Source organism: Ceratotherium simum, chromosome 13, assembly GCF_057802395.1.
Source record: "Ceratotherium simum simum isolate JZ-2026a chromosome 13, ASM5780239v1, whole genome shotgun sequence".
Taxonomy (NCBI): domain Eukaryota; kingdom Metazoa; phylum Chordata; class Mammalia; order Perissodactyla; family Rhinocerotidae; genus Ceratotherium; species Ceratotherium simum.
In genome coordinates this window covers 12,372,659-12,398,204 of record NC_141912.1, presented here as the reverse complement: position 1 = coordinate 12,398,204, position 25,546 = coordinate 12,372,659, and the positions used below count along the sequence as shown (strand labels likewise).

At 39.1% G+C, this 25,546-nt stretch overlaps 1 protein-coding gene across 1 annotated transcript in view; it reads right to left on the bottom strand.

Moving 5' to 3' along the window:
- Positions 1-19,884, bottom strand: part of PHACTR1 (phosphatase and actin regulator 1) — a 500,383-nt gene extending 480,499 nt beyond the window's left edge. The window contains exon 1 of the mRNA XM_087438011.1: positions 19,734-19,884. Coding sequence (XP_087294137.1) covers positions 19,734-19,845 — 112 coding nt within the window. The 5' untranslated portion in view covers positions 19,846-19,884. The remainder of the gene's footprint in view (positions 1-19,733) is intronic.
- Between the last annotated feature and the right edge of the window lie 5,662 nt (positions 19,885-25,546).

The following is a 25,546-nucleotide window of genomic DNA, read 5'->3' as shown; positions in this document are numbered from 1 at the left end:
TGAAGATAAACTGAGTACTAGCCCTGCCTCCAGTATTGGCCTTCTCCAATCCATCTTCCTCACTGTTGCTGAGTATCATATGAGGCCCTGCATTATCCAATTCTCTCCCCTGTCTCCTCTCTGCAATTCCCTGTTCACACACAGTGCTCCAGTCCCACCAGTTTTTTTGCTCTTTGTGGTATGTGCATACAATTTGCCCTCGTGCCTTCACACACACTCTTTCCTTTTGCCTTCCTGGGGGACACCACTCATTTCCTAAGCCCTACTCAAGCACCACCTTCACTGTGAGCCTCCACTGGATCCCAAGGCTCTGCTGGGTGGGATCCCTGTTTTCTGCTGTTAGAGCACTTATGTTACATCACAGTCACTTTCCATAACTGTCTTCCCTCTAGTCTGCACTCCTTAATGGCAGAGATGTCCATAGCCAGTTCAATGCATTGCAGATCATATATTTTTTAACGAATACATATAAAACCATTGTGGAATCAGAGTAACCTAAATGCCAAATGTGTTTTGCACAGACTGTTTACTCTGATTAGAATGCCCTTCAATTCCTGAAATCCTTCCCCCATATGTCTCCACACATTGATTCATCCATGGGAAAAACCCTACTCATCCTCTGAGGATCAGCCCAGGTGCCCTCCTCAATAACGATTCCCTAACTCTCCCAGGCAGGGCTCGTCTCTTCATTGTCTGTGTCCAGTGATGCGTTTTCTATGCCTTGACAATGACACTGCCACCTTGCATTGGAACCATCTGTTTACCATCCCTCTACTCAAGCAGACTCAGGCTTCTAAAAACTAGGGGCTTGCTACCTATCTTTGTGTCCCTAGTGCCCAGTACAGGGGCTAGGTGTAGGGAATGCTAAAGAGAGGCATGATGTAAAATAGCAGTATTAATACCTCTAGGATAATTGTGAAACCAGTTTTAAGAGTCCTCACAATGGGAGGATACACCAAGGAGGTTTCCCAAAGGAAAGGGCAAGAGGACCTAAGTCTTCCCTGACTCATACCTCGCTTCCCACATCTCGTGGCATTTCAAATTGCATAATCATTTTAAGCAGTTAGAATTATAAGTGACTAAACACTGGTATATCACATCTTTTACCTCCCTACTGAGTTAAATACTTAACCCCATAAATTGAGTTATCCTAAAGAGGCTTGAATCTTGAATCTGCTTAGTCACAGCCTGAAAGATGGCTTGGCATAAGTTGTTTCAGCCAAGACTCAACCTAGGGGGTTAAAGAGGTTTTCCTCTGCGCCTCTCAGCAGATCTGTGCAGAAGAGGGAGCAAAGCAAAAGCATCGACTCACAGAGGGATCTCACAGCTGAACCAGCTGGCTCTGCTCACCCTGAGTCTGTCTGAGGCTCTTCTCCCAGCAGGTGCTGAGTCTCTAAGGCTTGTTAGCACCCTGGGCTGCCTGGGCCAGCAGTCCCTACTAATAATACCAACTAACATTTGCTGAGAGCTTACTATGTATCAGAAACTCTTCTAAGAACTTTGTACATATTGCCAAATCTAATCCTCACAACTGTAAAAAGATGCTATTGTTAAAGATGCTGTGATTATCCCTGATTTATTGAAAAGGAAGAAAGACATAGAGGGGTTCTGTAACTAACTCAAGGTCTCATACTTAGTGAGGGCTGGAAGTGGTATGCAAACCCAGGGAACAGGACTCCATAGTCCAGGGTCTAACCCACAGACCCCAACCCAAATTAAGATTGGAACTCATTCCTGTCTCAAAAAGAGAAAGAAAGTGAAAAGAAATTTTCTGGCCCTCCATACTAATTCATCCTACCAAGACCTTAAATGAGGTAAAAATCCAATCTCTTTTCAGGATCTTTTGCCCAACAGGGGTTTGATGGTGGTAACTGATCTTCCCAGGACCTGTTCTCTAAAAAGGGTTTGATAGCATTCTAAATAATTGTCCCTATAGAAAGAGACACTGTTGTACCTAGTCACATCAAACTTGTCAAAATCAGGTAATTGCAGTTCTCAATTGAAAAATCTATTGTCCCAATGCACCAGGTCTCACTTTCTATATAAAAAAATGCCAAACCCATTATGCAATAATATTTAGGCCACATACGCTAACATTTTCTGCTTGATTCACGTATTCAGCCAGAATATGTTAAAGTAATTCAAACAGGATTTATTAATGCCTTTTAAGTTTGTCTTGCCATTTTTCCTGGAATTCTCCATCCTTAGGCCATTTTCTTAATTAATGACCTCTCATTCTGAATGTCTTTATGCATTTTCTTCTACATGTCGGAATGCCCGAAAATGACCTGGAGAGCTTTAAAACACACCAAGAGAGCAAACATTGTCATTTCTTATCCTATACTGCCCTTATCCATAAATGCAAAATTCTAATTTGGTTTCTTAGTGTATGTACATGTACTCCTTTAAGATTGTTCTTGAGTCACATTTTAAAAAGAAAGAAACGAATGTAAAGGAGGTTGTTCAAATTCCCTACAGCAAGTCAGGTGCTCCTCTGGGAGCCTCATTTCATCTACAGCTGCATTTACTGTAAGTTAACAACTATTCAGAAAACAACAGAAAAACCTTCCTCCTCACTGTTTGAAAAATACATATGACCTGCAGAAACTGAAATGTAATTTTAAAAGCCTCTTTGGAAGGCCTACATGTGATGACTTTTTTTTTTTTATTTTGATGTAGTTCAGCAATTGTGCTAAGGACAGATAGGCTGGGAGAATTCTGAATAGCTGTTGAGTTCTTGCTTCAGCATGCACCTTCCCAGCTGGCAAGGTTGGTACGGGGACATTGCAACTGCTTCACCATTTATTTGATTGAAACTGGATTCCAAACAGAGTTAAGGTATTACAGTAGTGTTAGCTGGGAAGTGTGGAAACGCTGCCTAATATGTTGGAACACTGACCAACTTGATCTTATTACTGAATGGATTGCGAAAAGAAATCCACTTTCATCTTCCTAAGTGTCCAAAATACAATGTAAGGTGATAAAATATTTTCTATAAAAAAATTGTTAAATTGTAACATACATATTTATATCTACTCTAAAGATGAAAGCACATTTTAATAGACATGCTTATATCTTTCACCTTAGCCATACTGATTTTTCCATATTAAAATAACAGTGAAGCAATAATCAAGTAATTTTACCTATCAACATGTTCCTAGATATTTTGAAGTAAATAAATGTTTCAATGTTAAGTTGTCAAATTAAATTGGTCAACTGAAACCATTCTGATACTTTTCCTTTGATATTTTTAGCATATAATAAAACATGCCCAAACTTCTTTTATATATATATACACATATATATACACACACACACATATACACTTAGATGGTGCTTAGAGAATGTCTATCAAATATTAGTCTCAACTCTGTGAACTGAGCAGTGGTGTGCTGGTAAATGTTTAACAACCAGCTCTCTAAAAAAAGTTCTGATTTATAGTAGTGTTTTTTGATTTCCGTGGTGTAAATACTCCCTCCACGGCCGATTTCAAGCTACTGATGTGATGTCACTGAACATGGAGTTGGGAAGAGATGTGCCTAGTTGGCTTTAGCCAACCTACATGAGCTGGCTCCAGTACTCCCCTGGAACTGAGCACTTTTAAAATGTCTAGATTCTGGGGAATTTCCCTTTATTTTCCTCTTCTTAGGGACCACAGAACTCTCTAGAACACAATGTCCTCATTTGCAATATGTGTTAATTGGAATAGGTAATCTCTAAACTTTCTTTAAGCTCAATTCTTTAAATATTTTAATACTTTTCCTTCTCTGAATTTTAAGGCAGCCTGAGTAAGACAGCAGAATTTTAAAAAAATTCTGTTGAGTCTAAATTTATACTCTAAGGACTTGGAGATGATGGATGGCCTCCAACACAGAGCATATTATTCCTATTTCAGTAAGGTTTATTTTATAAAATTTAGGTATAGTTTTCAGAAATTTATAAAATAGGAGGCTCCCATGATCTTGTCACAATGATGTCAGTTCCTATAGTTCAGCTCAAAAAGAAAAAGATGCCAGGTCAATGAAGAGAAACACATTGTGGCTGATTGTACCTGCTTCCTTTCTACTGCATTTTCAAAATGGGGAAAATCAAAAGCATCCCTATGTCTGATGCATGGGGGAAGTAGCAGCTAGTCTCCTTTGCAAGAACTGTACTTTAAACCTTTCTTCATGTCTAGGGAATCACTTGGGAGGAAACCATGAAGTGAATACTGATGAAGAAAAGTTAATGGCATCATTGCAAGTAATATTGCAACTATGATGTAGCAGGAGTAAAAATCAACATAACTCCTTTGTTCCACATTTTTTAGGACTCAGACACAAACTACAGAGAATACCAGGTCTCTGGACCCTTCCCTAGAAGATGCAGGGGCTGAAGAGGTGGACACAGCGATGCTGAGGCCTGACTGGCTTGTAGACAGCTCTGAGGAAATATGTTTGCCTCCTTGCTCTAAAGCTTCTGCTTACAGAAATTGTCAGAAGAGAATAAGGACCAGATATCTGAAGATGTCTATAGATGTTACTAAAAAATGAAGAGGAGGAGCTCTCATTCATTGCTGGTGGGAAGCAAAATGATACAGCCACATTCGAAGACAGTTGGGTGATTTCTTACAAAACTAAACATACTCTTACCATGTGATCCAGCAATCATGCTCCTTGGTATTTACCCAAAGGAGTTGAAAACTTATGTCCTCACAAAACCTGTACACAGATGTTTATAGCAGCTTTATTCATAATTGCCAAAACTTGGAAGCAACCAAGATGTCCTTCAGTAGGTGAATGGATAAATAAACTGTGGTCCATCCAGACAACGGAATCTTCAGCACTAAAAAGAGAGGAGCTATCAAGCCATGAAAAGATATGGGGGAAACTTACATGCATAATACTAAGTGAAAGAAGCCAATCTGAAAAGCCTACATACTGTATGATTCCAACTCTGTGACATTCTGGAAAAGGCAAATCTATAATGACAGTAAAAAGATCAGTGGTTGCCAGGGACTGGGGGGAGGGAGAGAGATGACTAAGCAGACCACAGAGGATTTATAGGGCAGTGAAAATACTCAGTATGATACTAAAATGATGGTTACATATTATTGCATTATACGTTTGGTTACATATACATTATACATTTATACATAATTATTACATTATACATTTGACCAAACCCACAGAAAGTACAACACTAAGAGTAAACCATAAGGTCAACTGTGGACTTTGGGTGATAATGACGTGTCAATGTAGGTTCATCAATTGTAACAAACGTCCCACTCTGGTGGGGGACGCTGATAAGAGGGGAGGCTATGCGTGTGTAGGGGTAGCAAGTATATGGGAAATCTCTGTATCTTCCTCTCAATTTTGCTGTGAACCTAAAACTCCTCTTAAAAAATAAAGTCCTTTCATCAACACGTTGTATACCTTAAACTTACACAATGTTATATGTCAATTATATTTCAAAAAATATATAAAAAATGCAAAAGACAAAAATAAAGTCCTGTTTAAAAAAATATGAAGAAGAAATCCAACAACTTTGGTATAAAGATGGACTAATAGCAAAATGGTCATTGTCCTGATACATTTGTTCCCTTGACAAGTACTTTTTGAGCACCTCCTACGGGCCATGCCCTGTGCTAGGCACTGAGGATTCAGGGGGAATAAGGCAGACATGGTCTCTTCCCTCAGAAAGCTTGGAATCCAGTGGATACTGATGTTCCTACTGACGGATTTAGTTGGTGATGATAACATTAAATCCATGTTGAGCATGTAGCAGTGCTTTGACGAATGTTTGTTATATTGATAGTTAATGAAATAAGTCACAATAAACAATAACATGTCATCCTTTCTTTTCCTAAAATTTTGTCGAGGTTTTACAAGGGGGCTTTGGTAATCTAATAAAATAATTGCTGCTGTGATACAACATCAAGATTTTACGCTAATAAACTAAACTGAGCATGTTTCTTGCTTGAAATGTTTGAAAGGTGTTTATTGAACACCTACTATTCTGCGTACTTTGCTTAATATCTCCCTTTCATGTAATTCTCACAACGCAGAAATGAATATTCCCAATTTATAGCTAAGCAAGCTAAAGTTCATAAAGATAATAAACTCGCCCTAAAATTTCCCAACACAGTCAGAATTCATAGGCTGGTCAGCCTGACACAAATTCATGCTTATCCCTCTATATGCAATGCTTCAAGAGTGGTCAGAAGGGTCATTACGCCTTTACCTGACCAGAGCTCCTCATGGGAACCAATGATCCCCAGACATCTTCTTCCTTCTATATACGATGGTATATTACAAATTAGTGGGCCTTCCAAGAGATGTATCCCTGGGAAGACTAGAGTTCTACCTTTTTCTCGCCACCACACTTTCTTTATCTGCTCCTAACCATGCAGCCTCTAAACCTTCATCACAGTAAGGCATTTTATTCCAACACTAGGCAGAGCCAGGAATGTAGCAGGAGAAATTATGTGAACCTAAGGCTTGAATCTGTTCTCCCACTCAGGGGAGGAAAATAATTGAATGTCAGGAACAGATTTATGGAAACTGAGGACTTATGGAAAAAATTTATGTTTTTATGAACCCACATAAATAACACAATTATTTTTCCTTAGGTCACTAAAGAGCAAGCACAAGAGAGATGAAACTTAGTCACAATTTAGAAAAGCACTTTAGAATGAGCTCAAGATTCATTGCGGTTATTGGACTGTATTTGAGGTTTCTAGAGATTGACAGAGAATAAAGTCTTCTGAGAAACAGCAACTGGAAAAAAATGACACTAACTTTAATACACACCAGTGTTGTTGAGTGTATTTGTCCAGTTGCAGCAAATGCACTAAATATTTGAATCAATGCACTAGTAGCTATAACTTGCTTCTCATTTTCCCCCAGTTCTGAGTGATGAGTCTTGGCTGCAGAAAAGCTTTCACCTGATTATTAACAACTATTTCTCTACGTGGTCCCTTTCTAAGGCCTTTTTATTATAACATATGTGATTTCTTTTCAAAACCAGTATCACCATTTCAAATATGTGCAATAACAAATTTAATATAAAATTTAATAAATTTAATAACCTTCTGGTCTGAGCCTTGGCATAAGGTTAAAAGGAATCACATCTTTTACAATTGGACATTTCCCCCCAACAATACATTTTTATCAATTATTAATTAATGATGTGTTTCACTAATTGTGATTCTTACTTTCTTTTCCATCACATGCCACCAAAGATCTTAGTTATCAAAGTACTATAATGATTGAATTAAATTAAATAAGCAATTAATACTTTTGAATGAATCATACAGTTTTGTGCAAGTAAGTCAGTGAGACACTGACAATATATTCATATTTGTATACAAAGAGCCTGCTTTTAGTTTTTCTTTGGACAAATCACCTATAATAAATGAAGCTGGCAACATGGCGAGAGAGAGAACTAAAGTTATTATGCCTGATGGAGTGATTATACCAGCCTTTTTGGTGTTGGCTAAATTCAGTCATTGTTTCCTTTCCACTTCAATATTTCCACTTTAGTGTCTTTAATAAGTGGAGCCAAGGAGGAGATAGAACGCAGATCCTAGTAGCTATAACTCTGCTGAATTGTTCCTATAATTGGGTTTATGAAAGGACTCTGTAGATGATATATTTCTTTATGAGGTAATTTTACAGCAGAAATTGTTCATACAGATCATATTATATGAGCTGTAACAGAGAGGCCAATGAAGTGAGTTTAAGGCTGATCTGAGCTTACTTTGGGTTGACCTGGTATTATTTTTATGGATGGCTCTAGCTAGTCTTAGACTTAACACACACTTTCATTTATATGGTTGTCATTCTATGAGACAAGTGGTGACATGGTTTGACTCAGATCTTGGTGGACAAGAAAAATAAGAGCAAATCTTTTATTTCTAGAAGTATAAGTGTTCTTAAGATACCTGAAAGGATATGACCTGAACAATATATGCAAATATACGAGTAAACTTTGAAAAACAAAGAATTTTCAAATCAACTAAAAAGCAAACCAAGCACCATTTACAGTGACCATTGACCACGCTGTCTGGTTGCTTCATAAAACGGGGAGGATTTTTGCGGTGAGAATTGAGTGGTACATGGAGGATAGGGACCACTGTTGGCTAAAACGTCAGAAAACACACTAACAACTTATTCCTGCATATTTAAAATGAACTTCTTATGTGAAAGGATAAAGGAAAACTACCTCAGGCATTTTACAACTTGAAAAAAGATTCAGTCATTGTGAAGTTCTGCAAAATTGTAATAAAGTATCAAGCATTTAATTTACCTAAAGTCTATTAACCAAATATCTTTTTACGTCAAAATACAGTAAAACACACTCATGAAAATCATGCGGTATTACAAGTTATGTATAATGGAGAATCCATGATTAACCAAAATTTGATGTGGTCTGCATTACTCATCATAGCTTCAGACCCAGATATTGGCTGAAAAATTTTGCTTTTATATGAACGAAATCCGTAGCTTAGGAGGAGCCTCCAAACTATAGAAGTCAAAGACCAAAAAAAAAAAAAAAAAAAAGTAAAGAAAAACCCACTCACTCATAATTTTGTTTCTGCCTGTTCTATTTCAATTGAACAAATTGAACATGAAGAAATTGTTTTCAGAACTGAGAAGCTTCCTTCCACGTAAGGCAGCTTACACCAGTCCCATGCCAAAACTGCTGGTACAAGTCACTTTTCTTATTGAAATAGTTGGTTCTTAGCTGATTACAGCCAGCTTCATGACCAGATATAGCAAGGACGTTGCTGGAAGGCAGTGCGGTGGGAGGTTTGGAGTGAATGCAGGCAGCTGGCTCCACAGCTGTGCAACTGTGTAATTCTTTGGTTTGAGTGGGAGGTAACGAACAGCCCTAGATTTCCGCAGATACACAGGGGACGATTCAGCCTCTCAGTCTCTCAGAAATGAAGCTTTTGCCATGAAACCTCTTGTGCTTTCTAAGGTCAAAACAAATACATAGGTCATTCAGTTGGCGAGAAGATGGAGAAGGTGAAGAAAAGGAAGTTGCGAAAGAAGTGTGCACCTGGTTATTCGGCTGAGTGTTTGCCCAAGGCCAAACAGGACTAATGCCCCACATGGCATTGGCCAGTCGTTCTAGTGTGCAGTACTGTTATTTTTAGCTTCAAAAGGACAGGTACCTTCTTGAGGAATGTCATCCCATGGAAAACTTAAGTGAGGCTGGGACTGCACTAAGAAGTTACAAGCTTCTGCAACTCACAAACACTTGTAAAACTTCAAGCACTTGAACTCTTATGGATGGATAATAACATCCTAGAGTGACCACATTTCATACAATGATGAGAGTTGACAGTGGAGGCGTGAACATAGTCTAAATTTATAAATTGGTAGATGCTGTATTCAGTCTTTCTGGGACTATTAGGCTGTGTTGAATTTTGGGCTATGGAAAAGGCAAAATTTTAGGTGGAATTAGTCTATTTTTCACATTTTTATTCCTGTGCCTTATTTGTGCCAGAGCTACACATCTAAAGGTGTCCCATTCACCCAGACCACATCTGTTTCTTGCCTTTGTATAGCACTTGGCTGCTGGCAAAGCATTTTCATATTCGGTTCTCAAAGTAACAATGTAAATTAGGAAGAGAGTGTTATCCCCATGTTACAGGTTTCAAAGTTCTGAGGATGATTCAGCTCATAAGTAGCAAACTCAGATATTGGAAGCAGCCAATCTCCAAACCCATCACTGAACCCTTGTGTTCATTATTCAGAGAAGAGATGTTCTTCGACTCTCAAAAGCCAAGATTCTGTGATTTTTGATGTACTCTCCTGACCTGTATGGATAGCTTCTCAAACTAAGAAGTTGTGGTCTCTCTCTTTCTCCCTCTCTCTATGCCTCCCTCTCTCCTTGTATCTCTTTCTCTGCTCTTTTTTTCTTTTTCTCTTCCCTCACAACACCTCCTCCAAGTTCAGAGGAAGGTTGGAAAGTCCAGTAGGTTATTATTCTCCATGTGGCCATTTCCACGTGGCTATTTGCAAAAGATATTTCAAGGTTGATCCATTCAACTCTAGTCAAAGGATAGACTATTCTTTTTTTAATACATTCTGAGGTTTGTAACGTTGGCCGTGTTTGTTTGTTTGTTTGTTTGTTTTTGTGAGGAGGACTAGCCCTGAGCTAACATCTGATGCCAATCCTCCCCTTTTTTCTTGAGGAAGATTGGCCCTGAGCTAACATCCGTGCCCATCTTCCTCTACTCTATACGGGACGCCGCCACAGCATGGCTTACCAAGTGGCACGTCGGTGCGCGCCGGGGATCTGAACCTGCGAACCCCGGGCCGCTGAAGCGCAGCGTGCGCACTTAACCACTTGCACCACTGGACCGGCCCAGGATAGACTATTCTTAGTGTAAATTTCCTTAACTTTCAGAGTCCGAGGTGACTTCCTTTCTCATTTCGGGTTGGTCATATTCATTCTGTAGTATAAGCAAGAAAGATTGAATGAGGGTCAAATTTAGCTAAGAAAATTTGTTCCTTATGTGAAAGTTTCTGATTTAGTAGCTCATTTGGTCTGTAACAGTGGTAACTAGAAAGGTATCTTTTTTTTTTAGCAGTATCTTGGAACAACAGTAAAGGTGAGGCAGAAAACAGAAACATAATGGAGTTCATTCTCCACTTTGTGTAATGAACACTCGCTATGTTCCAGGCTTTAGTCTAAGTTTTTCACATTTAATAAACTATTTGCTCTTCAAAACAAACCTCCAAGATGGTCACCATTGTTAGTCCTATTTTACAGGTGAGAAAACTGAGGCAGGGAGAGGTTAAATGTCTTGCCCAAGGTCACACAGCTAGTAAGTGAGCAAGTAGGGATTCGAACCCAAAAAGTCTGGCTCCAGAGCACGTCCTCATAGCCACTGTACTACCTCGGAAAAGAGAGAATTCTTTCTCACTGCTCATCTTTCCACTCTTTGAAGGGCTGCATGATGTCTTTCGTGGGTTTAGGCACATTTGCCTCTGTAGGCTCCTCTTACCACAAAAAATATTAAAAACTATATTTTATCACTACGTTGGTATAAACACAAATATAAACCAGGCTGGATTATATTTATCTTTTCTTCTGGCTTTAAAATAGCTTAAAACCTTTTCGTGGGCTTCTAAACGTACCGTGAACCTAGGCTCTGTGCCTACTGTGCCCAGTAGCTAAGCTGGTCCTGACCCTGGGTTTTTTTTTTCACCTTGATTCATGTCCAGGTAAAAGAATGAATTTACCACGCTCTTAGGGGGATGGTAAAAGTACTAAAGTGAGATTTCCTTGCAAATACTTTTTCTGAGTTCAGAAATAGCACCTAGAAAACTAACAATTAAGAAATGTTTTTTAAACTATGGGTTATAAAATCATTTAGATGGGTCATAACGAGCATTTTTATAACAAAATACATGATATGGAATGCAGTGGGAAAGGATGGGATAGGATAATACAGAAAACATCAGAGTACATTTACATTTTATAGGAGTATTTTGAAGAATATTTTATTTCAATGATAAATATGTGTGTGTGTTACGTGAAGTGATATAAAGCGCATTTCTTACAATGAATCCTAGCCATTTTTTTTAAAATCACGACCCAGGATGCATTCCAAGTTCCATCTGTTTCTTTCCCTTAGCCATGCTCAGCTTAAAATGTGACCTCATAACAAAGCTGATAATACAAGCTTGCTCTCTTGTAATAAACCATGGCCACTAAAAATACAAATTTCGAAGTCACGAAACATGATACAAACTCCAATTCTCCCTCTTATTCCCCTTATTAGCTGTATTACCTTTGCTAAGTTATTTAACCTCTTTGTGACTTAGTTTCCACATGGATAAAATAAGGATAGTAGTAATAAGGCCAATCTCATAAGGTCAATACGAGAAGTAAATGAGCAAATGCTTATAGAGCCCTTGGCACAGTAGATGTTAGCAAATGCTCCATCTATGCTGACAACTCAAATATTTATTTCTGGGCCAGACCTCATTTTTAACCTTAGACTCGTATAACTGCTTATTTAATACCTCTACTTAGACGTCTAGTAGACATGTTGCACTTGACAAGTCTGTGTTTGAACTCCTGACCGTTCCCCCAGGCCCCACAAGGGCCCTTCTAACCTTCTAGTTGCTCAGGCCAAACCTCTGAGGCACTCCTTGCTCCTCTCCTTCTCTCACAACCCACATTCAATCCATCATGAAAGCCTGTCTGCTACACCTTCAAATACATACAGAATCTGACCGCTTCTCACTGCTTCTGCGGTACCACGTCGCTGAGCCACCACCATTTCTCTGGGTTACCGTAACAGCTTCCAGATCAGCTTCCCTGCTTCCTCGTTGTCCCCCTATAGTGTGTTCTTGACACAGCAGCCCCAGGGATCCTTTAAAAATCTATTTCAGATTGTGTTACTCTTATGCTCAAATCTCTGCGCTGTGCCACACTTCACTCAGAGTAAAGTCAGTCTTGACAGCGGCCTAGCAGACGCAATGCAATCTGGTCGCTGTTCCCTCACGAGTCTCCTCTGTTCCGCTCTCCCCTTCACTGTCCAGCCACACTGGGCTCCTTGCTGGCCTTGAGCCTACTGGGAACTCTCCTGGTTGAGGGCCTGCACACGTGCTTTCCCTCAGCTCTCCTGCCCTGTCCCCCACCCAACACTGGCGTTGCTCATTCTCTCACCTACTCTGGAGAACTTTGTTCAGATTCCCTCCTCTCAATGTTGCCTATCCCACAAGCCACCCCTTTCTTTGCCCCACATGCCTTATACTCTTAGCTTGCTTTATTTACTTTTGCCTTAACACTTAACTTATAAAATGCCATACAATGTACTTAAGTATTATATTGTTTACTGTCCACAACCCACTTTTAGAAGTTAAAATTCATGAGGGTGAGATATTGTTTGTTTTGATCACTCATGTATCCCAAGTGTCTAAAGATGGTCTAATACATATTTAATTTCTCGGTTAATGTGTTGAGTGAATGAATATTATTATATTATTATTCCTTCTCACCTTCCCCCACCACCCTCCCAAAACAAGTCCCAGATGGAATAAGGGATAAATTCAAGAACAAAGGTCTTTCTATACCTTTGATTAAACCATGATTGAGTACCAACATGCTGTCATTTGATTGGTAGAGATCCAGAAATAATGGGCTCCTGATGTTTATAAACGGCAAATGATCATGCTGATAAAGCTATTGAATCCTCACGTCTACAATTACAGTCCAAGTATTTACTATCCAAAGATTCTGCCGCTGAATTGTTAGTTTAGGGTATACATATGTGGCAGAAAAGATCAATAGGAAACCTACAGATTTTTACACAACACTTGCCTTCATAAATGTTAAATAACTACTAGCATGAGATTATTCCTGTTGTGCTCTGATACCCTGTGTAGAAAGTCATGCAAATCCATCATCATTCAATAAGGCCGTAAAATTGATTTAGTCTTTTATTTACCTTTCCTTCATTTTATAAAAGACTTGTAAATTAAAGCAATTAAAACATCAACATGGCCCACTTTTTCCCCTTGAAATCACGTCTACTTTATCACCTACCAAAGTGGGTGGAGAGAGTGATGAAACAAAATACGAAAATGCTGGAGTTCCTCTTGTATCATACAATGAGAAAAATGTTATATCTATTAATCATTCTTTCAGGCCCTCTTTTGTTTACATAACATAACACACTGGCTATAATGTATGTCCCCTTTTTCACCTTATTAAGTCAAGGAGAAAAACAGTCAGCTCTTCAAGTTATCTTCTCTTCCTATTTGAATTTTAACTTTTTCTTGTACAATAAATAATGATCATGAATTGAAGTTGCATATATCAAAGGTAGCTATACAAATAGTTTTTAAATATTTTTGCTTAGTATTAAAATGTATATATGAAAATATATTAATGTGCATTTGCTACGCTTATTCTGACCAATAGTTTATTTGCTCCTGTCAATTTATATGCCTGTGAAGAAAAAGGAAAAACAGTTGTTTGTAGTTCCTGGCCAAGTTTTACATGCTTAGAAGTTAGGATTCTTCTATCTGTGAATTCCAAAGGGGTACATTGCAGCTTGATTGAATCCTGTCATTTAGCTAGTTTGTATATATATTTACCTTCCCTGGTAATTTAAAAGGATAAAGGGAAAATATAGATCTCATATACCCATTTCATTTTAATTATAAAAAAGATCAGGCTAAAAGACTTAAAACGCCAATTGGGAACTGGATTAATATTTCATTTCCTCACTTTCCATTTAGTGCTAATATTTCTCTAATACCTTATTCAATCATACAACAAACACTTATAGAGCATTAACTGTGTTAAAGATTCTAATCCCTATTCAAATTAAAAACATGTTAATGAATACAGTGTATATAAATGTGCATTCTAGCACATTATTTATTATTATTGATAATTTATTATTTAATTATTATTATTACATATATTAGTTTTTCTCTTAATTCAACTTATTTTCATAACTTAGCTGTGATAAAATATTTTAATTCTATTGCAATTATGCTATTGTATATGTTTTATACTATAAATAAGACTATGTGTAAAATCAGTGGTATAGTATGTATCTGATAGCACAGCTCAAGTTAGATGTACCAGTTATTCATATAAAATTTTTAGATTGGATGGAACTTTAGAGATTTTTAAATCTAAATCCCTCATTTTGGAGCTGAGCAAATCAAGCCCAAAAAGGCTAAATGACTTGCCCATGGTCTTAGAGGAACAAATGCATTAGAATCAAGTTCCTCTGACTCTTGATTCATATTTTTCACATAAAACACACCTCCACGGTCTTCCATGAAATTAAAATATATGGACATATACAGACAAACGAAACAAGTAATCTACTATTTAGTGATAAGATAATAGTAAATATAATAATTAGATGTTAAAAAATTTTAATAATGCCCAGACCAAAGAAAATTTAACCATGTAACACAGATTTTGTGTTTGAGTTGTCTCACAAATGTATGAATTGTTATTGAAACAATGACATTGTAAGTAGCCAAGTTAAATATTTATGGAAAAGGGCCTCCCATTTCCTCAGAGTGTTAATTACTTACTTTCCTGTACCTTGTTTACATTATGTATATCATCTAGAGTTGTCTTCACTAGTACCACCTTAATGCATGACAAAATAAGATTACCAGGTTAGCTAGATTTAACAATGGCACAGAAGGCAAGCAGACCCTGAGAGCCCCACAATAGAGGATCCTCGCCAGCTACATGGTCAGCCACTTGGATTCTGGCTACTGAATGTGAGAAGCAATATTTTAAAGGAGATTTGGGGCCACCAAATAGAAGCCAGACCCATATGATCTACCTTCAATTTGAAATCACTAACAAAAAATATTGTGAGGGATACATAGGCGTTCTTCAGTGAAAGAGTGAAGGAAGATGCTTACCAAGACATTGAGATTGGTGAAACAATCTTGATTCAGCAATGACAATATTCACAATTTTGCCTAGGGACAGTTCTCATTGCTAAGTGATGATAGCACATTCCAGACTGTCAATTCTCAGTATCATGGGCTTTCATAATTTAGCTAAGGGATAAAGGTCTTCCTCCTCAAGAAAGGTAGGAAAGAGACCTCTTGAGACCCAGTTTATAACTTAAACTGGCTGACCCATTCATTGTTATAGGTAGCCAGAGTGAGCCAATTTTGACTGCCATTATCCTCTGGTCCTGAAAGAGTGGAGGAGACCAATGGATGTCAGAAACAGCTATCGTTGGGTGACATCAGGAGCTAAAACAGATCTCAGCCTTCCAAAGAGGATAAGTATTCTGGGGTTGACCAAGCTTAATTTAAAATTTCCATATAAAGCAATTCTGAAATGTCAACAAAGGTTAATTTAAACTTCCTTATGATTAGAGAAGTACTTATTCTTCTCAATAGTGCCCAATATTGGTTTTGTGTTTTAAACAATCCTAAATCATCAGGATGACTAGCTTTCCTTCTTCTGACACCCTTTTAAGAAATTTTAGATGTGCTTAAGTCTTCTATTTATAATGCTTTCATTTATTTTAGTGTGTAATTACAACGAACCTTTCAGTTTCAGCACCTTCTAGGTATCAAATACTCATCATACTCATCTAGATACTGTTGGCATAAAGATAAATAGAATACACTAGCCTGGAGGAAAATATCTGCCAGATGAGCTGCAACTCTTCATTGCATTCACTTCAGTGCAGTGAATGAATGATGTCATAAGGAAGGGTAAGTTCTTACAAGCTAAGTGTCAGTGATGTTTATTACTAAGTGAGAACACAATTAGAAACACTTGCTACTAATAGTGTGAACATACTCTTCCATTACACGATGTCCTTTTAACACATTTGAATTTCTTAGGGGAAAAAAACTCTTCCAATGTTTTAAATGAGGTCTGTTGGGTCTGGGAAACTTTCAGCAAATACATTGGCTTGATTTTCTCTAGCATTTATACTGTCTTCAGCAAACAATCGTCTATTAATGTTTGCATAATATACTAAATGCTAAATAGAAGTTAAACATCTAAAAAAGGGGCTCTTTTAGAAAAATGAAAGTCGTGGTTAGAAAATTTCTGTTCTCTACTCTTTCAATTTAGGCTGATCCTTGAAATTAGCATCTTCACAAAGTGATGAAAGATCCACATTTTGGTACTATTCTTTGACACAGGACTGTAGGTAAAGAAGTATATGCTTCATTCAAGCTGTGGAGTTATTTCTGAAATGACACTACTAAGGACCATCAGGGACAGGGTGTAGTTGAAGGAATGCTTAAGTATTTAATTAGTATTCAAAATACCCAGTCCATTTTATTTGGCAACTGTACAGATCAGTTTAAGAGAGTGGATACCAAAATGATTTCTTGATATCCAAGTAAAATGAATATATGTATATCTATTTCTCTGAAGTATTACTAAAAGTCTAAAATATTAAACATGGACGTATCTATAATGCGTGGGTGTGAGAAAGCAAATATTAAACATAAATAGTTTAAACCAATAAAGAATTTCTCTGGAAAGAATAAATAATAAGTGACTGTTTGGGGGTAGGAGAGTGATGGGAAGAAAGCTTCCTTGCTTAATTGTTTATAAATTGTTTTTAAGAGACAAACAAAATTCTCTCTATGCCCAAATTATGTAATTTATCCGGAGTATACAGGTTTCTCTGTTCAGCAACGCTGATAACAACGTTAATAGTTTAATTACAACTTGCTGCTCAAGGAGATAAACAAGGCTGTTTGCTTTTTAAACTAGGGGTTACAATTACTTTCAAACGCGGGGGAAAGGCACATCTGCGAGTAGATCTTACTATGTCAGGAAAGCAACCAGAAACCAGCTGGAAAATAAACAAAGCCCCAAGAGTGAGCAGCAGTTGCAAAATTAGAGCAAAACCGCCCATTTGAGCACTGGAGCAGCAGGCGGGAGGCGTAGTAAACAGGCGGCAAATGTAGGTGGGCAGGGATAGAAAAGTTTTGGTGGCCGGATCTTGCACGTTTTCCCTGGGATTCCATCATCGAGAGGAACTGAGCACCCCTCCATCCGCTGTCCTGCTTACAGTCACGTCTCTGTCACACAGTCCTCGCTTCAGCACTACCGAGAGAGGACAGTTCCCCTAACCGCCCACTGTGACAGCCCTCCCTCCTCCACCAACATCCTCTCTACCCGCATTTCTCTTTCTTGCTGGTGTCTTTGACACCTTGCTTTTAGGGGTATTTTGAGGGACACATAGAAGGGATTGGGAGCTTGTTTGGCTTGTTTATTTCCAGATGAAAGGGAGACGAGTCCTGTCTGAAAAGTCCAATTGTTTAATTGGCCTCCAGAGCAATTTAAGCAGAATAAAAGATTGCAAGTCACTGGGTTTAATCTGGTGGCAAAATGGCTCAATGTAACTCAGTAGTAGCTGAAACTTGAAATTCTTCTTTAGTGCTTTATTTTATTGTCTTGTGGTAAAAGTTCTAGCAGAAGGTAAGCAACCTTTACTAACTGCTATGTTAGCTCGTTTCCTTCTGTGCTAAGCCAAAGACACTAAGGGAATATACCAGAGTTTGATAGCAAAGAAGTCAGTGGACTAATTCCTAATATCATTGGGTGGGAAAACAATCTTGGTCCTAAAAGAAACTCTTCTCAGTCCTTTCCAAAACCCCTCACAACCATATCCTGAATCTGGAACATACAAGTGGAGGATTATCAGTTTCAAAGTGAGACCATAGGCTACTATAGCATGCCACAAAAACTGCCAAAGCTCCTGTCAATAAAGTCCTCTTCCCTCCTCCGCCCAAATCCAGAGGCAAACATTTCAGGAGTGACAAGGAAACATACGATTGAAAAACCAAAACCACCAAGACAGGAAAATTATACTCCAAGAAACTTGGCTACTTTGGCACATTCAGTTGCCATTCTTCCAGTCATAAAGATACGGTTGCTTAGTCAATGCATCTTGTTTCTCTACGCAGAGTTTTCTCTTTTGTCCAAACTTCTCGATAATATACAAAATACTCGTCATTTGAAGGTTTTCTTTGTTCCAACATATGTACACACACACTCACTTTGATTCAGTTCCATATTCAAGGGTTTAGTTACCTAAAAAAAAAGGTATCATCTGCTTTTTCAACTTATTTTGAAGGAGGGTCTTCAGGAAAATGCCCTCACTTTTTTTGCATTGGAGTTGCTAAAATACTAAGGGACTCTAGAAAGGAAGAGACACAAGCTAGGGTGGAGGTTTAGGAGTTATTCAGAAAAGGCAGTTGGTGAAGCTAGTGGTCAGCAACTTTCTCCCAGTGATAGTGATCCTACCAGTAACAGGGGGTGAGATCTGCCTGTGCATCTGGTACAGCAGCAGCAGTGCAGACAGCAGACACTGGGTGCTTCTTATCAGGTAACCCTGAGAGGTCTCAGCTGAAGCAGTTTGACACTCTGAATCCTCGGTTTTCTCCTTCCTTCCTTCCTTCGTTTTCCTTCCTCCCTTCCTCCCTTTCTCCCTTCCTTCCTTACTCTCTATCCTCCTGTTTCCTCCCCACCTCCTTCCCTCCATCCCTCCTCTACCTTAGTTACCCTTTTTGCTTAATTCCATCTGAGCCACTTTGGGCATCAGTTCCAATGACACCACCAAATCACCTAACGTGTATCCTATAGACCACGTTATTATTATCATTATCACTATGGTCGCTTGCCAACTGCTTGGTGAGAGGAAAAGGTCCTGTTCCCAGCTGTCAACTCCACCCCCTCTTTCCACTCCAACACCGCAGCAGTGGCATCAACCCGGCCAAATCACCAGACTCTGAATGTCACCAACAAGTTCCACCCTGTAGTAGCCTCACCAGCAAACCTCACCAGCTGAGCCTTGCCAGACCCTCCGCCCACAGCCAGAGCACTCGCATCCTGACCCAGCTCTTGCTTATTCGTATGATCATTGTTACCAGTGACAACACTTTCTTCCCTTCATGAAAAGGGAAAGCCCGCGTGTAACTGCTGGGGGGATGTAGGGCTCCACGCACTACCCTCCCCCACCTCCGCAACACACACGCGCGCGCGCGCACACACACACACACTCCTTACACGGCGACACAAAGAGAGCGAGTGAGCGAGCGCCCGGCTGGGTAGGAAGGGGGGCGGGAGGGGAGGGCACTGCCGGGAGACGGAGACCCAAGGAGGGGCGGGGGGCTGAGCCAGCTGGCGAGGAGGGAAGGAAGGGAAGGAAGCAGGGTAGGGGAAAGAGAGCAAAGCAGGAGGGTCGTCCTTACCTGCCCCTAGGTTAAAGGAGATCCTGGCCTCCGCGAGGTACGGCGTGTCGCTCTTGGAGCGGACTCTTCTGATGGGCCGCCGGTCTATGTCATCCTCCGAAGATGCCGCCATTAATGTGGGAGGCAGGAGCAGGGTCGCCCGGCGAGCTGAGAGGGAGAAGGAGATGGAGAGAGAGAGGGAGAGAGGCGGAAAAGGGGAGGAGGGGAAAGGAAGAGGCTCACACACATGGAAAGGGGGAGGGAGAGGGGATGGGAGAGGAAGGGAAAGGGGACGGGGAGGGAGGGGGAAAAGAGAGGGAAGAAGGAAAAAAGAGGGAGAGGAAAAAGAAAGAGAGCAAAGGAGAGAAAAGGGTGAAGGGAGAGAAAGAAAATCCGTTAAGGATTTGTGGACTGGAGCAGAGATCAGGCTATCCCTGGCTTGCGCCCAGGGATCCCCTAACTCCTCTCCCAGCCGCAGGGGCAACGGGTCACTACACCCGACTGACACCACGCCTCCTGCCCGCAGCCCCAGTTTTCAGCTCTTGGCACAGATAGGCTAATGCGAAAGGGAAGAGTCTAAAGCAAAGATGCCCAGTCAGCACTGTGCCCTCTCCCGCCAAATGCACTTTCTCCGCTCTTCAAGTGCACACTAGGGTCTCCTTAACCCACAGGAGTCCCTCGTCTGAGGATCCCAGCTTCAGATTTCCTTGCGTGTAATTATTAGTCCTGGGGAGCAAGCTTAGGCCCAGCTGGTCATGGAGGAGGGCACTGCACCCAGGGTACCCCTCTGCTCCCTCTTTCCCAACCTGGAGCTCAAATAGGGATGGAACCAGATGGGAAATCCTCAGAAGCTCTCTTGCAGGCCCCCTGGAACTCTAGCGGTGGAGGGCAGAGGAAAAGTGTATACAAGTTTGGGGGCAGTTTGGCAGTCAAGTTGCTAGAGTTGACAGATATTTTGAACACAGACCAGGTGTATTCACACAGAATTGAGTGGCCCTCTTTCACAACCACCAACTTCTAAGATGTGTTTATCTCTACATAAATACCCATTCATTTTAACCTTCAACTTTCTCTTTATTTGGTGACTTAGAGCACAAATAAGAGCCTTTGGATTGGACCTGTAGTCTCTGTAACCCTGTACCATTGTTTCTGAAGGAGAGGCGAAGATCTAGAGGATTTTACATTTCTTTGAATGTTTGCACTGCAACCTTCCCATGTTACCCAGCAGAACCTAGAAAGGTTTCTGGAGTGTGAATCAGAATGGTTTGATGCTCCTACTGAACCTATTGATGGGCTAACCTCTTTTATGTGTGTCTTTCTGCAGCTTTAGGTGCTTGGTCTTTTTGTGGCCTGATGTTGCCATTCTTCTTTCTAATAAGAGCCCACCTGGAGTACCTCGATAAGTGTTACCTTGATTCTCTTCATGCTACAAAGGAAATCTTAGTGTCAAGTCATGCCCTTCAGTCTCAGAGGAAGAAGTGCTGCTCTGGCTCTGCAAGACTTCCCTCTCCACCTCAGCTGTCAGTTCTATCTCTCATCTTGTATTCTTGCTCACTAGAATCTTCAGTCTCTCTACATTGGTCTCCTACGTCACACGTAGGTAGTAACTCTTCATCTTAGGAAAAATATATCTGCCCTTGGCCTTGCTGCTCAATCTCTACCGTACTATTTCCTTCTCATTCTGTTTAACCTTCCTCTGGAACTCTTGGCCCCACAGGGTCCATTTTTTTACTCTCAATCTCCTCCTTTCATCCCCACCACTGGTTTCTATCCCTACTACTCAACCAAAGTTATTTTAAAGGTCATCAACATCCTTCTAACAGTTAAATCCATTTCTTTCTTGACTTCTTTTAAGTATGTAGTAATCTATCCTTGAAATAATCTCCTTCTTTGGCCTTCTTGTACTAGACTACTTCCCTAACCACTTGGTTTCTAATTGTTAGCCAATTCTCTGCATGTTAATTTGAAATTGCTTATTCTGGCCTTGAGGGCCCTTCACAACCTGACTTTAACATGTCTTTCCAAACTCATCTCCCATTTTTTACCTCCAATCTGCTCAGAGTTGTGCCCACAACCCTGGCTCATTTCTGCATCTGCACCTTTGCTTGTGTTGCACACGTCAAATTTCTTCCCTATAAACTTACCATGTTCTCCCTCAGGAATGTAAGATAACTGGCTCACTAGTCTATGTCATGAACCCAGTACATAGTAAATGCTCAATAGATATTTTTGAATAAAAGAAGGGAGGAGAGAGAAAGAGGGAGGGAGGAGGGAAGGAGAGAAGAGAAAAAAGGAGTGAAGGAGGGTTATGTAACTAATGAGTAACTGAATTAGGGAGCAAATCTGCCTGATTTCAAATCCTGTGTTCTTAATCAAAATACTGATATGCTAAGTATATATATTTGATTGACTAGCCACATTTTAAATTCACTTTTCTATGACATTTGCCTCATTATTATGTTCCATTTATCTCTGTTCAACATAGATAAAAAATGAATGCCTCCTATCCCAGGAGGCACATCAGGGGCATTTGGCTCATCAAATGAACCATGAAGGTTAATGCTTTTAGATGACTAATCAGGCTGCCAACCAATATTATGATTATAACATTTAGGTTCAGCCTATTATGGAAGTGCAAAAGTAAGGAAATAAACTCACACAATTCTGAATACTATATCAACTATACCTCTCTTTGAATTAATGCAGTGCTATTTGATTGTTCAAAATGTTTGGGATTCCCTACCCCCTGGTATTTTTGTTCAATAGCCATGCCTCTAAAAAAAAAAAAAAAACCCAGAAAGTCATTTGAAGGAATACCTACCCTTACCTTTTATTTTGTTTCTTTGATTTACATCTTAATAGTTCTTGATATGGAGAAGTATATCTTTGAATTTCTGTTTCTTGTTCATTCAACATTTTAGAGGATTAGGAACTTAATATTGCTACCACTTTAGGGTTATCTTCCTGTTTTGTTTGGTGAGGAAGATTGGCACTGAGCTAACATCTGTTGCCAATTTTCCTCTTTTTGATCAAGGAAGATTGTCCCTGAGCTAACATCTGTGCAAATCTTTCTCTATTTTATATGTGGGACACTGCCACAGCATGGCTTGATGAGCTGTGTGTAGGTCCGTGCCTGGGATCCAAACCTGTGAACCCCGGACTGCCCAAGCAGAGCATGTGAACTCAACCACTATGCCAGCAGGCCCCCCCAAGTTTTATCTTTCTTTAAAGGAGTTTAAATGCACTTTCACAGTGCATTTAACTATTGGACTATTTATTATCGACTATTTTATTATTGAAATAATTCTAGATAGATATACTTTTGACAAAAATGAGATAAAAATACTACATCTATATTGATGTTCTTGAATTATTTTATCATATTTTTATTTCTGACTATTGTCTTCTATTTTTTTGTCCCTAATTTACTGTCTTCTTTGTTTCATTAAATTTTTCCCATTCTCTTTTTCACTTTGCCTCTCTTGTCTCACATCTTTCTTAGTTCTTTCTAACAATTCCCTTACAAAGCCAATCCCATTCACGTATCTCCTTCTTATCCTGTGTGAACGATTCACTTTTGTGGGCTTGTCCCAATGTTTCCACATTCTTTATTCTCTGGGATTCCTTTCATATACACGACCTCTTATCATAAAACATCAGACTGAGTGACATCAAGGGAAGAGCCCTGGGGTGGAAATCAGGGATGGTAGGTGCTGCTCCCACTATTCCCAGTACACTGCTCCCAGTGAGTACCACTACCTCATCAAGTAACACTGAGCAAGTCACTCACTTGCAAGGGTGAGATAACATGATCTTAAGGCCTTATCTGGCTCTAATACTCTGTAAATATTTGCAGCTATTCTTGTATCTCTATTTCTTTCTGTAAATTTCCATGGCATATTTTGTCTCTTAATCTAAGAAAATACATTGTTCTTTTAACTTGTAACCAATCATAATTAGGCAACCACATGGCATCCATACTTCTCTCAAGTGATTTCATATTATTCACGTCTAATTTATGTAACTGTGCATCCTATAGAATCTGTTTCTTTTTTTCTCATCCTGTTTCCATCATGTGGCAACACCCATATGATTGCTTGTTTGTGTGTATTTGTGGATGTGGGTGTGTGTAGAGAAAGGATTTAATTCAACTGTGGCCTCCACAACTTCCAAATGTAGTTTGTTATATTTTTTTTAAAGATTGCTTCTTTTTGAATATGATTGCTGACTCAGGATGAGGCCCGTTTTTTTCTTTTCTTTTCTAAAGTCAGTCAACGTTTTAACACTGAAGACCCTTACAGGCATGTTCTATCCAGAGCTAGAGACAGAGAAAGAGAAGTAGCACAATAAGTTGCTCAGAAAAATAACATTTGACACATCCATCACTGGCATGGAAGAGGATGGATGTGAGAAGGGGAGGAAGAAATAAAAGTGCAATATTCCATCCTAATCAAGAAAACTCTTTATGTGAGTGAAGCTTATCTTTTAAAAATATTACTCAAAGTGTATTTCTAGGACACCCTTATATCAACATAGGGGCCCCTAACCTGGACTGGACTGTACTGAATTTTGAGGGTATCTAGATTTTCAAAAGGCTCCTAACTATGTCTACTCTCACCATGTGTATTCAGCGTTACACTAGAGGTCTTGGTCAGGGCAATAAGGTAAGTAAAAGAAATTGAAAAGGTATAATGATAGGAAAACAAGAATAAAATTGTGATTAGTTATGTATGTTATGATTGTGTACATACAGAACCCACAAGAAGCCAGACTGTTAGAAATAATAATTGAATTTTATAACATCACTGGATAAAATAGCAGTATAAAATATCAATTTTGTTTCTATATACTAGCAAAATTAGAAAATGTAGTTAAAAAGGACCATTGACAATAGCACCAAAACGATCAAATACCTATGTATACATCTAAAAAAATATGAGCCAGACTTCTACATGAAAAAGTACAAAACATTCCTGACAGAAATTAAGAAGACCTAAATAAATGGTGAATGGGGTGAATACACCATGCTCATGGATTGAAAAGCACACTATGGTAAAGACATCTTTACAAAGTCTCTTCAAATTGACCTATAGACTCAATGAAATTCCAATCAAAATGCCAGCTTTTTAAAAAAATTGGACTGATTCTAAAATTTATATGAAAATGCAAAGGGACAAGACTAGTCAGGACAATCTTGATAAATAGGGAAATAGCTGGAGGATTTACAGTAGAAGATATTAAGGCTTGTTATAAAGGTATAGAATTCAAAAACAAGTAAGATAAATAGACCAATAGAAGAGAATAGAGAATCTAAAAATAGACCCATATATAAACAGTCACCTGAGTATGACGAAAGTCTCACTGAAGTATTGTGGGGAAAAGATAACTTTTCAATAAATAATGCTCGATGACTTGAATATGGTGGAAGAAAATAAACCTCGATCTCTACCTCACACCATACACAAAATTCAGTTCCAAATGGATCATGGACCTAAATGTGAAAGGTAAGCAATAAAGTTTCTACAAGAAAATTTTTTCATAGAAGAATATTTTATGACCTCAGCAAAGATTTGTAAACAGGACATGAAAAGCAATAACCAAAAAAGAACAAATAGGCATGTAGATGCCATTAAAATTAAGAACCATTCGTCACAAGACACAATTAAAAATGCAACATACCAAAATATATAGGATGCAGCTAAAACAGTGCTGATAGGGAAATTTATAGCACTAAATGTTTACATTGGAGAAGAAGAAAGGTCTCAAATCAATGATCTAAGTTCTTACCTCAGGAACTTAGAAAAGGAAAGGAAAAACAAATCTAAAGCAAGCAG